The sequence below is a fragment of the Miscanthus floridulus genome, chromosome 5 (assembly GCF_019320115.1).
Source record: "Miscanthus floridulus cultivar M001 chromosome 5, ASM1932011v1, whole genome shotgun sequence".
NCBI lineage: Eukaryota > Viridiplantae > Streptophyta > Magnoliopsida > Poales > Poaceae > Miscanthus > Miscanthus floridulus.
The window spans coordinates 128,980,822-128,994,060 of record NC_089584.1 but is presented as its reverse complement, the minus strand read 5'-3'; the positions used below and the strand labels follow the sequence as shown (position 1 = coordinate 128,994,060).

Below are 13,239 nucleotides of genomic sequence, written 5' to 3'. Positions count from 1 at the left end.
TTTAGTTCCAAACAGTGCCACTGAAGCTTATGAATGCATACTGCACAGTTATTTGGCATTAAGGCTCAGTGAAACCACGATTTTTTAGCACTTGGAAGGGGTAACTTAAAAATTAACTGAAAAGAACATAAGGAAATTACTGAATAGTGCACGGTGAATAAATCCTTGTAGCTTATGCCTAGTCTCTGCCCACATTTGGATCATATCCCCTACAATGTATGACCAAGTTTTTCCAAATTGCACTTTCAGTTGACATGTACCAGCTCATTTCCTGGTTGCAGAAGCACATCAAATAATAAATAAGATAACAGGAGTCATAGCCAGGTGTGTACAGACAAATGTTTATATCCAACTTCGAATTTACTACAAAGCAATGCTGCCTTTGATGAGTATACAACAATTTCAACACACCAAATAGAAGGAAAACAGAGCAGTACAATTGCTGGAAAAGATAAAACCCAACATCAAGACAACAAGACACCAGTACACCATCAAAGCAAACGATGAGACCTTTATGTTACACACCAAATCTGTCATCATAAACCTTGTAGTTTATAGGTATGAAAATAATCCAAAACATCACAAATATATACATACAAGGAGCAAACCATACACTAACACTGTGACTTTATTCCCACATATGCATGGAAGAAGAATCAACTCACAGTGCTTTCTTAGTTCCACACACACAAACTTCCATTCAATAGTCGCCGCGATACTCGCTGTAATCATCCCTCCCAGCAAGTACAACCTTCTCTTCCACCCGCTCTGCAGCCTTCTCCTCCTTGTACTTCTCAGCTTCATCAATTGCTAGACCCCCGAGGGCTCCAGCCACAGCACCCACCGCAAGCCCAGTGCCTACTCCATACCTTCCATTCCCACTGCTACTACCACCGCCCCCAGTCCTCCCTCTCTGCTCATATTGCCTGTTGTAGTCCACCGGTGCAGAGGGCCCTCCGGTGTACTCATACTGAGATGATGGAGGTGCAGGCGCAGAGTAGTACCCACTGGGGCGATAGTACTGGTCGGATCCGTACTGCGGCGGGGCCGAGTAGGCAGGAGGAGGCGGTGGAAAGTAGTATGGGGAGCTGGAAGGCGGAAGGTATTGCGGCTCAGGAGGCGGCGGCGAGCGCTCGCGGATGGCGACGCGGATGCGGAGCTTTCCCTGTGGGCGGCCGGAAGGGCGGAGGAGTGGCAGGCTGACGAGAGCGGAGGCTGAGGAATCGTGGCTAGGGTTAGGGTTTGCGGGGAAGAGGAGGTCGCGGAGAGGAGAGCGGGCGGATCCGACGAGCGGCTTGGGCGAATCGGAGGGCTTAGAGTGGAAAACGTCGAGGGACAGGAGGACGGAGGGGTCGTGCGGGGAGAGGTGGGGCGGAAGCGGGAGGACGAGGCGCTCGTTCCAGGTTGGTTTGCACCCGCCGCCGTCGTCGGGGCGGGTGGCGGCGCGGCGGGACGGTTCGAGGTATACCACGACGTAGGCACGGAGGTCGCCACGGCGCCAGTTGACATTCTTCAGGTGCTTCCCGGAGACGACGGTAACCTCCAGGTCGAGCGCCTTAGGCAGCGCCGCTGACGGCGGCGGTGGCATCGACGGCGGTGGGGATTGGAATTGGTGGTGAGGATTCGGAGGAGGCGGGTGCTGGTGCGGGTGGAGGGGCGACGAGGGGGACGGGGAAGCCATGGCGCGGCGGCGCGGCAGTGGGTGGCAGTTGGCAGTGGCACTTGCGGATTGCAGGCGGCTGGGGTGGCCGGGTGGGTGAGGGCGAGCGGGTGACGATCGATGGAAGTGATCGTGCCGCGTCCCATCATAAATATCTGCTATACAAGCCCACAACTTGAAAATTTCAGAGCAGGGCCCGTTTCTCAGGCCCATTACTTCTCTAGTGGCAAGCATGGTATTCAGGCCCTGTTTCTTCTCCATTTGTGATTGTTTATTAACTCAAAGACTATCTCTATAACTAAAACATTCATAGCTATTTCGTCCACGCGTGCGGCGTGCAACACCAAATTTTTTGGGTTGTTGCTCTGCCTTCCCATGCGATCCCGCAAACGTCGGCCCGCCTTCCCCCGCCCTGCCCCCGTCGCCTCGACGCCGCCTCCACGCCCTTCCACGGTCGTCGCCGAATCGCCCCGCTCAAGTCTCCCTGGCGCGGGTCCGTGGAGGAGATCCCCAACCCTACTAGGCCCCGCTGCAGCCTCAATCGGTGGCCGCCGGCACTGTTGCTGCACCAGGTGGAGGAGGAGCAAGCAGAGCGGGGATGCGGCGCGCGCGATGAACCGGTGCCCGTCGGAGTGGTACTTCCAGAAGTTCCTGGAGGAGGTCGTGCACGATAGCCAACCTGTCCCCACCATCGCCGTGAAGGAGGAGGAAGGGGAGCATGAGCAGAGTACCGTCGACGTGCTCCTCGAGGTGTTGCCCGACCGCCACACATAGGCGATGGAACTCCTCCGGCTCCTGGTGCCCGCGCCGGCGCAACGGCACTCCTACTTCTCCTCCGTGGGGGTGCTGCCATGGGGAAGATGCGCGCGCTCCTCCTCGCTCTCCGCCACGTGCACCCTTGCCCCAGCCGTGCCGCCTAGGCCACCCTGCGCTCCCTCCTGCCCCCTCGTGCACTAAGGGCAGCGAGCCGAAGCTTGGCCTGGACAAGAATGAGCCGTCATCTCTCCGCCGGACGCCACCTGCTGAAATGCTGGTTCGCAGGTGCTCAGGTCAACACCGGCCACGGACGTAGGAGTCCAGCTCGTGCCACCTTCCCCCAGCGGCTCCACGGCTAGGCCATCGGCCGTTTATGAAACATGAGGTTAGGGTCGCCGCCGACATCGAACTTGATTTTGGCCCCGAGCTTGACATGGACAACGCTTGTAAGGAAAATGGACCCTAGGCCCATTTACTTTGGATTTTGGTGTTTGATGACCAACACAACCAAATTAGACTAATGAATTTGCAACTGATTATTTTTGTAGTTCAATAGGATGCAAGACGTGACTTGGACGAAGGCGACGTGATGATCTGATGATCAACACCTTAAGCAAGACCTTAGGAGCACAAGAGAAGACACAAGATATCAAGCAAAGTCCAAGCACGGAGATAGGAACCAAGCCACACGTAAGATCGCGAAGAAACGAGCTCACAGAAGTGACCGGACGCTGGAAGAAAGTGACCGAACTCTCCGATCAGTGGCTCGGCAACAGCAGGCGTCAGCAGCAGCGACCGGACGTTGAACAAGTGAATCGACCGGACGCATCAATGGCAATGTTCATCAGTCCGGCAACACACTCAGCAAGTGACTAGACGCTGGTGGTAAACTGACCGGACGTAGGATAGCAGCATCCGATCGAGTACAGAGAGGTTCTAGAGCAGCGAACTTGCGACCGGACGTGTCCGGTGGCAAGTGATGGGACGCTGGCAGCGTCCGATCAGTTGTTCACGGCTCCAACGGTTGGGACGACCGGACATGTCTGATCAGGATGACTCCAGCGTCTGGTCGGTAGCAGAAAAATAGGACTTTGTCCCCAATGGCTACTTTCTCAGTGAGGCTTATAAATACAACCCCAACCGGCCAAATGACAAGAGTGGAGCTGAGAAAACATATCAAGGGTGTTGATATACCATTTTAGTGATCTCCACTTGTATAGTGCTTAATGTTTTATTAGTTGATTAGCGTAGGTGCTTTGCGAAGTGCTTAGATTGATTAGACCACCGCTTATGCACTTGCTCTAGGTTTAGGCCTAGTGTTTAGTGAGGTTTGCATACCTCTTACCATTTGGTGCTTACACGCACCATTGTTGTACATCGGAGGGGCTTGTAGTCTTGTGAGATCACACCAACCACGTTTATGGTGTGGCCATCACCGTGTACCGGAGGGAACAAGGCCCACGGTGTTTCGACCAGAAGCTTGATAGTGAAGATGGCGGGGAGCATCCGAAAAGAGGCTTGCTAGAAGGCACGTTGGAGATCCACTTACGCGTGGGGAAGGCCCGAGGCTATCCACGGAGTTACCTGACCAGGTGCTTGGCCCTTGCGAGGGGCTCTAACGAGGACTAGGGGGAAGCTTGCACGCTTCTCGATACCTCGGTAAAAATACCAGAGTCGTCGACGAGAGTTTGCATATCTCTACCTTGTTCTTTAGCTTCTGCATTTACATTGATTACATTACTCCTTTTGCGGTAGAGATAGCAACACACTAGCAAAATCGTAGTTGCACATTTAGATATTTTATCTTTTGCATAGGTTTTGCCAGGGTTGGAAAAGAGGCCATAGTTTAGAAGTAGATTTTTAAGTTGCCTAATTCACCCCCCCCTCTTAGGTGTCATGGTCCTTTCAATTGGTATCAGAGCAGGTTGGCTCAATTTAGACCTTTAGCTTAACCGCCGTTGAGCCGATGCTATTTAGAGTGGCTGAGATGGATACCTCTAGGCCTCTGCATTTTGACGGCACTAACTTCCCTTATTATAGAGCTAGAATAGCTTGTTATCTTAAGGCGGTTGATTTGGGAGTTTGGAGAGTCACTCGTGACAGGATAAAACCCATTAAGAATCCCGATAAACCCACAAAGAGTGATGAAAAGGAAATTCATTTCAATGCTAGAGCAAAAAATTGCTTGTTTGAATTATTTAGCATGGATGTGTTTAACCAAGTGTTCACTTTAAATACGGCACATGAAATATGGTTAAAAATCCAAGAGCTCCATGACGGCACATCTAATGTCCGTGAGCAAAAATATTGTCTAGCTAAACAAAATTATGATTCCTTTACAATGAATGATGTTGAGCTTGTTCGTGATATGTATTCTCGGTTGAATCTAATTATCAATGAGCTCCATTCAATAGGATTAACAAAGCTAGATGATGCGAACATCGTGAGAAAGATCATCTCCGTGCTACCATAAAAGAAATATGCAAGCATCATCACCATCTTTCATAACATGGAGGACTTGAGCACCATGACCCTAGCCATAGTCATTGATAAGATAGTGGCATTTAAAATGTCGCACAAGATGGGTAAAGAAGAAGCCTCTTCATCAAGCAAAGGCAAAGCTCTCGCATGTGGCGAGAAAAAGAAGATGAAGGGCAAGCAAGTTGAGACAAGCTCAAGCTCAAGCTCCTCAAGTGAAGATGAAGAAGAAGATGAGGATGATGATGATGAAGATTCAAGTGATGATGATCAATCTTCCTCCTCCACCTCTGACCTTGATGAAGAATCAATTAAACTAATAACCAAGGTGGAGAAGATGATCCAAAAGCTCAATGTCAAGGGTGTGCCCATCCAAATTTAAGATCTCATTTTCACAAATCAAAAAAATGAGCAAAGAAAGAGAGGATGCTATGGATGCGGCGAGTTGGGGCACTTTATGGAAGTTTATCCAAATAAGCCCACACCCAAGACAAAGAAGAAGTCATGCAAGAAACAAGCCCTCACATCAATAAGGACATGGGATGATTCTTCAAGTGAAGAAGAACACCATCACAAGAGGCGAGGACGCAAGCACTTATCATCAAGCTCTTCTCGTGTGTGCCTTATGGCACGAGGTAACAAAAGCTCATCCTCTAGTGAGAGTGATAGTGATGATGAAATGCCTTCTTATGAAGAAATTGTGCAACAAAATTTTAATTATGCTAAAGTTTGCACTAGTCAACAAAAGAAGCTCAGAAAAATAAAAGAAAAGCTAGATAGTTCACAAGAAACATATAAAACTTTGCTTGAACAATATGAAAATTTTGCTAATCTTAATGTTGAACTATCTACTAAAATTGAGCAACTTAAGGCTAGTGCAACAACAAATGCATGTACAATTAATGATGAGCAACTTGTTAAGAAAAATGAAAAATTAAAAGAAAAATTAGCTAGCTCACAAGATGCTTATAAAAGTTTGCTTGCTAAAATAGAAACCATGTGCAAACATTGTGATGAGCTAACTAATAAAGTTGCTAATCTTAAAGCCATTAGTGCAACCCCTACCAAGGCATCTAAAAAGAAAAGTTCTAATATGTCTAGAAAGGATGCCTCTACTTCTTGTAATGATTTATGTTTAGACTCATCCTTGTGCAACCAAGTTTGTATTGAGAAAGTTGTTGTAGATACATGCACACAAGGGGTTGTAAAGGAGAATGAGCAACTCAAGCAAGAAGTAGCTCACCTCACCAAGGACTTGACTCAAGTGAAAGGCAAAGCAAAGCAAGCCCAACTTCATCAAGATAACACCGTCAAGGGAGTGAAGAAGCTTGATGAAGGACAAACCATGATTTGCTACATGTGCCACAAGGAAGGTCACAAGTCCTATGAGTGCATGGTGAAGAATGGGGGAGGAGCAAAGAAGAAAGAGAAGAAGCAAACAAGCAAGCTCTCCAACACCTACACCAACATGGTGGACAAAAAGGCCTCCACACCTAATCTTTTGAAGAAGAAGAAAAATAATAAGGTGGTGGCCATCAAGGTGAACAAGCAAGCCAACAATGGGGTCAAACGCTTTTGGGTGCCAAAGGAGATCTTTTCAAACATGAAGAGCACCAAGAAGGTTTGGATCCCGAAAGGAAAGTAAGAAGTCCAATGGACTTTGGAGAATTTGGAGACTTGGCAAAGTGTGGATGCATTTCATGGGATGCATCATGATGGACAAAGACATTGTCAAATGGGTTAGTGAATACTATGGACCCAAATTCTCCTTCCCATGTTAGGTAACTAGATTATATTTGCTCCAATTGATATTAGATTTAACTTTCTTACAAATTGGTATCTTTAAGCATCTAGTTACGCTTCATGCCTAGGTTTGCATTTGCATGCTTACATCTTTTGTCATGCATACACTAGGTATATCATATGGTAGGCTTGCTCGATTTCATTCTTAACCCTTGGAGCAAACCTACATGGTTTAAAATTATTTAGAAGCATGACACATAGCTTGTCTTTTGATTATTCATCTAATATGTGCCAAAGTGCAAATTATAAATAATCTCTCCCGAATATCGCCTTTGAAAATGACTCTCATATTTATGATGTCATCTTTCAAGTGGTATTTTTTATTCTAAAATCAATGTGCATATTACCTACAAGTATTCCATACTTGTGTGCACAAATTTAGGGGGAGGTTACTCGACAAGTTGGATGCTTTGAGACTAACACCTTTTTTAAGTTTATCATGTGTAGTAGTCTCATTGCAAGGAAAATAGAGTCCCCAGAGTTAAGCATCATACATCAAATATCCACCACCTATTGCAAGTGGTAGAAATCAAATTGGTTTCCACATGTGGTATTTCTAAACCGATATCATCATGTTGATTTCATTTTGATATTTATATGCTTTCTCCATGCATTATATAGATTAAATTCTCTTGAGCAAAAATTTTGCCAATTATGCATATGCTTTGCCTCCTATCATATGTATGCATATATCTAGGGGGAGCTTAGTCTATATAATATGAGAGTTAAATTTTGTGACCTACTTCACTCTACACACAAAGGATCATAAAGTTTGACCCTCCCTTGTGCTACTAATGTCTTCCTTTTCGGTGTTTGATTCCAAAGGGGGAGAATTTAGAGGACCAAAAGCAAGCATTAATAAGTAGGACCAAAAGCAAGGTCTACAAATAGTGTCTACAAGTGGTAATGGTCCGAGAAACGGAGGATAGTGGATTATGGATTAGCCTATGTAATGGGGAGAATTTGTAGGAAGCCAGGCTTAAATCCATAATACCACATGGGGACATTTGCAAGGGCAAGATAAGTTTTTATATAGTCTTACAAGTAGTATCTTTTAGCATCATATAATCTTGCCCCTTGCATTGTATCCTAGCAAGTAGGTAGTTTTCAAATTTCAACTTTTTATTATTTGCTTGCTTTGGTCGTGTTGTCATCAATCACCAAAAAGGGGGAGATTGTAAAGAAAATGGACCCTAGGCCCATTTACTTTGGATTTTGGTGTTTGACGACCAACACAACCAAATTGGACTAATGAATTTGCAAGTGATTGTTTTGTAGTTCAATATGATGCAAGATGTGACTTGGACGAAGGCGACGTGATGATCCGATGATCAACACCTTAAGCAAGATCTTAGGAGCACAAGAGAAGACCCAAGATATCAAGCAAAGTCCAAGCACGAAGATAGGAACCAAGCCGCATGCAAGATCGCGAAGAAACGAGCTCACAGAAGTGACCGGACGCTAGAAGAAAGTGACCAGACGCTCCGATCAGTGGCTCAGCAACAGCAGGCGTCAGCAACAGCAACCGGACGCTGAACAAGTGAATCGACTGGACACACCAATGGCACTATTCATCAATCTGGCAACACACTCAACAAGTGATCGGATGCTAGTGGCAAACCGACCGGACATGGGACAGCAGCGTCCGATCGAGTACAGAGAGGTTCCAGAGCAGTGAACTTGTGACCGGACGCGTCCAGTGGCAAATGACTAGATGCTGGCAGCGTTCGATCAGTTGTTCGTGGGTCAAACGGTCAGGACGACTAGACGCGTCCAATCAGGACGACTCCAGCATCCGGTTAGTAGCAGAAAAGTAGGACTTCGTCCCCTATGGCTACTTTCTCAGTAAGGCTTATAAATACAACCCCCAACAGGCCAAATGATGAGTGGAGCTAAGAAAACATATCAAGAGTGTTGATACACCATTTTAGTGATCTCCACTTGCATAATGCTTAGTGTTTTATTAGGTGATTAGCATAGGTGCTTTGCGAAGTGCTTAGATTGATTAGACCACCGCTTATGTGCTTGCTCTAGGTTTAGGCCTAGTGTTTACTGAGGTTTGCATACCTCTTACCACTTGGTGCTTGCGCGCACCATTGTTGTACATCTGAGGGGCTTGTAGTCTTGCGAGATCACACCAACCGTGTTTATGGTGTGGGCTCCACCGTGTACCAGAGGAAACAAGGCCCACGTCATTTCGGCTGGAAGCTTAATAGTGAAGACGGCGGAGAGCATCCGAGAGAGGCTTACCGGAAGGCACATCGGAGACCCACTTGCACATGGGGAAGGCCTGAGTCTATCCATGGTGTTACCCGACCAAGAGCTTGGCCCTTGCGAGGGGCTCCAATGAGGACTAGGGGAAAGCTTGTGCGCTTCTCGATACCTCGGTAAAAATACCAGAGTCATCGACGGGAGTTTGCATATCTCTACCTTGCTCTTTAGCTTCCGCATTTACTTTGATTACATTACTCCTTTTGCGGTAGAGATAGCAACACACTAGCAAAACCGTAGTTGCACATTTAGATAGTATATCTTTTGCATAGGTTTTGCCAGGGTTGGAAAAGAGGCCACAATTTAGAAGTAGAATTTTAAGTTGCCTAATTCACCCCCCTCTTAGGCGTCACGGTCCTTTCAACGCCTACCATGCGTTCGATGAAATGCCTGCATGGTAATTTTTTACCTCTCTTTTTTTGTTGATTTGTCCACTTTTTCTGGATTTAGGCGTTGTTGTCCTCTTTGTCAATGGCACTGTTTATTCCTAGGTACTGCAATTTTCTGGTAGTGTTTGGATTGAATAAACTGGTGAGGTTCATATAGGAGCCTTTATAGGGTGTGCTCTAAAAAATGAATTGTGCAGGCCCTGAAGATTTGATTGGGACATGTTTCTTGTGATGAAAATTTGACATTTGAAATATGGTAGATGAAGTGGGGGGAATAGTCCATGAGTCAACATTTTAAATATTTTATCGTGCAACCCTAAGTATATTGATTTGGGAAGTTGGGACCGAAGTTTTCATTTAGAGTATGATACTGGTTATTTCTTTCAGAAAACGAGAAACCCATGAAGATCTTGCTCTACTACTATGGCACTCTTATGGTACAATGGTTGTACTACTCCATGTGTGTTAAATACTTGCAGCCTTCTGAATTTAACTCAAGGAAACTTGTGACATCATAGTAGCTGTGAACTTAGTATGTTGTTTGCATTAGTGTGGTGTACATGTATATTGTTTCATTTCATAAGAAATCAGTTGAGTCTTTCTTGGGTTCTTGAAAGTGCATCTAGACCTTTAGTGGGTTTTGAATGATTGAATGACAACATGGTTAAAGGTCTAACCAGTTTGCTAAGTGTGGATAGGTAATATGTTATCTCACAGGTACTTAATGAAAGCCAAAATGATGCATTATTGTATAAACAATCTAGTTCAAGCACAAGACAACAATGCAAATGGAATTCATACAAAGGCTTATTTATTATGGGATTTTCACGTACTATGTGAAAGCAAGCTCATAAGAATTAATTAATAAGATATGAGGGATTGCATATGGAATGGTTTGCTAAATTAAAATGAAAAATATAACAATATAAATGAATGGATGATTCAACACAAGATGTGACTTGATGGCTTGAGATGGTCATGTCAATGTGGAGGATCAAATCACTATTAGAGTGTTTGATGGAAGTGACTTGATACATTTGGATTATTCAAATTTGATGAATGGAATCAAGTCACGTGCTCAAGATGGCTATGCTCAAGTGAAAAGATCAATATCAACATGTTGGCACCCTCACTTGATGAAGATTGGAATATACGGCTTTGGTTGAAAGAGATCAACTCAAAAGGTTTAAATTTGTTATACTCTTTAAAATTGAGTAAATAGGAATGTCATACTGTCGGGTTCATAAACCCGAGGTCCCTCGGGGACCGGCTTCCGCGCCAAGGCTTGGCCCAAGAGTCTAAATACAATAGGCCAGAAAGATGGCCCAGTCACCGACCAGAAGGTCTAGACCGAAAGGAGCGGCGCCTGCTCGTCGACCCCTTGGGTCCACCACTCCGATCGAAGCACTCGCTTCGGCCTCCAGCCGCCTCTGGACGCCATATCTGATTGGAAGGCCTGGCCCAAAGTGCTACTTCCAACACTAACCCTGCATCCCTCCGACCGAGGCTCGTAGGAACCCTGCTCACCTCTCTTCTCCGACCGGCACACTCAGAGCCGACTAGAGCCATCCGACTAGGGATGCCCGCTCGGTAGGAACCAAGAAGACGTGCGGAGAAAGGCAAGGCAAGGCTCACAAGTCAAAACCATTGTACCAGGGACCATACCCTGCATGGAACAGTACTCTATGGCCACCTAACACAAACAGTATTGTAGGTGCCGACATCTCCCTCTACAGTATTGTAGGGGCCGCTAAAACTCCCATACGATAAGGCCCTCCACGTGCCTCTGGGCATCAATAGCGATATGGGCGTCAGGATTTACCATACCGGGTGAACATAGCGAGACTCCTCACATGCCTCTAGTCATCAAATAGTATTTGCAGGTACCGACGTCCACCATCCCTGAAAAAGGCAGCACGACCTCCCATATGCATATGACATTATACAGTGACATCAACAGTGTTGTAGGCGCCTACCATTATCTGGTACCTGCCGGTGTGGGCAACAAGGCTCGGTAGGTGTGGACAACAAGGCTCGGTAGCATACGCACTCTTTCCCTCTTACTTATAAAGCTGTCCCCTTCATCTATAAAAGGGGGTGCGCTTCCTCCAACAAAGGGAGACCGATCCCAGTTGATCAGAGCTCCTTAGATCGATAGCTCTCAACCATAAAACCATCAGGTTCAGACCTCAAGCACCCGCTTGAACGCTTAGCTCATAGCAAAGTTCCTGTCACTCTTGGCCCTTCCTATCGAAGCCGACCAGACCTCTTGTACACCCTATCTTTCTCCTTCTCGTTTGTAACCCCACTGCAAACTTTGAGCACCTAGGCTCAGGAATAAAGTCACTGACCGACCCCGACTGGACATAGGACACGTTGCCTAAACTAGTATAAATCCTATGTCATTGAGTGATAGGCCACCTCCGATCACAATGTATAGCAAAACTACAAATATTCACTAGTTGGTCACTTTTTTGGTCAACACTTGGCAGTTGGCGCCGTCCGTGGGGAAGACGCTGTACGTTCAACACTTTTTTGGTCATCGGATGGCCCATACTTCCACCACCCCCGCCATGGCAGGCTCGAGCAATACGATTCGCTTTGGCTCATTGGAGTTTCCCACACTCTCGTCCACCGAGATGTGGGTTCCACCCATTTTTAAGCCATCCCAGGCCTTCCTCTTTGGAAGCCCAGAATTCATCGCCGACCAGCTCAGCGTACTCCACTCCGTGAGGAGACTCGCGACCTAGCACCCATCGGAGAGATGTCCTCCATCGACTTCGGGACGCGTGACTTCAATGGCGCAGCATCTGCGCTTCATTCCGAGCAAACTCTCTGCTCAAACCCCGTTGTGAGTAATATGCATACTGTTATTCACTTACTATGTTCTATCCTCCACCAAATACCCGAAGGGTTGCCATTGTCCCCATCGCCGCCACCGTATGACCAGTTCCCCTACGGCCTCATGTCTCCTGCAGATGCGTGCGCTCAGGGGCTCCAAAAAATTATGGCGCCGCTCCCTCTCCTGTCTGAATTCATGGGGATGGCGAGCTATGCTCCCACCTATTTCCTCGACATCATGGATAACGACGTCGAGAGTGACGGCTCCAGCATCGATGATGTGGCACCTAGCCACAGTCTGTCCCGTGTGTGCACTATGGCGGATGCTCCGGAGCAGCCGCTAGGGGTAACGGAGTCCTCACGGTCTCATGCCCCTCCGGGCCCTCATGCGGAGACCCCCAAGCTCACATGTCAGCACGGGGAGGATCTACGACGATAGTGGCCGCATCAGCCACCGACTACACCAGCACGCTCGATGCACCACACTACGCCCTGTGCGCATAGATCGGTGAATGGCGCTCGGGGTCACGCCCGTTAGGTCCTGCGCAACATCCTAGTTAGGGGGACCGATCCCCCACAGTTCACTCGGGCCAGTCAGAACATTGCCACCGCGGCAATGCTCCTGCGTGACCTGTCCGAGCTGAATGACCCTCGCGAACGGGCGATCCACTGGAACCTCCTGGCACTACTAGAGACCACCGCCGTTCAACAAGCGGAGTGCTCTGTATCACGACACCGACTCACAACCTCACTCCCTATCCGGGGAATAGAGATGCAGCAGATGGGCACTACACCCTATCACCGCAACAACCATAGAGTGTGGCCCAAGAAGCCATAATGGCACCTCACCTCGACTTGATGACTGCTCCGTGCCGACCGCCTGTCCGCACGTGGCTCGGGTCAAACTAAGATAAGCGCAGTGTCGACCGAAGTCCTAGCCCTAATAGCCTGGGACAACGGACCTTTGTCCAACACCTCCAGCAAGCGCTATTCCTATCATGCTTCAATGGAGGCTGTGACAAAGGTAAGGCCAAGCTCCAG

General features: G+C 47.3%; 1 protein-coding gene across 1 annotated transcript; it reads right to left on the bottom strand.

Annotated features, from left to right (window-relative positions):
- Positions 1-464: 464 nt before the first annotated feature.
- LOC136453560 (protein SRC2-like) lies at positions 465-1,775 on the bottom strand. Its single transcript, XM_066454121.1, has one exon. It carries the CDS (start codon positions 1,679-1,681, stop codon positions 701-703), a length of 981 nt encoding a protein of 326 aa, XP_066310218.1. The 5' UTR covers positions 1,682-1,775; the 3' UTR covers positions 465-700.
- Positions 1,776-13,239: the final 11,464 nt, after the last annotated feature.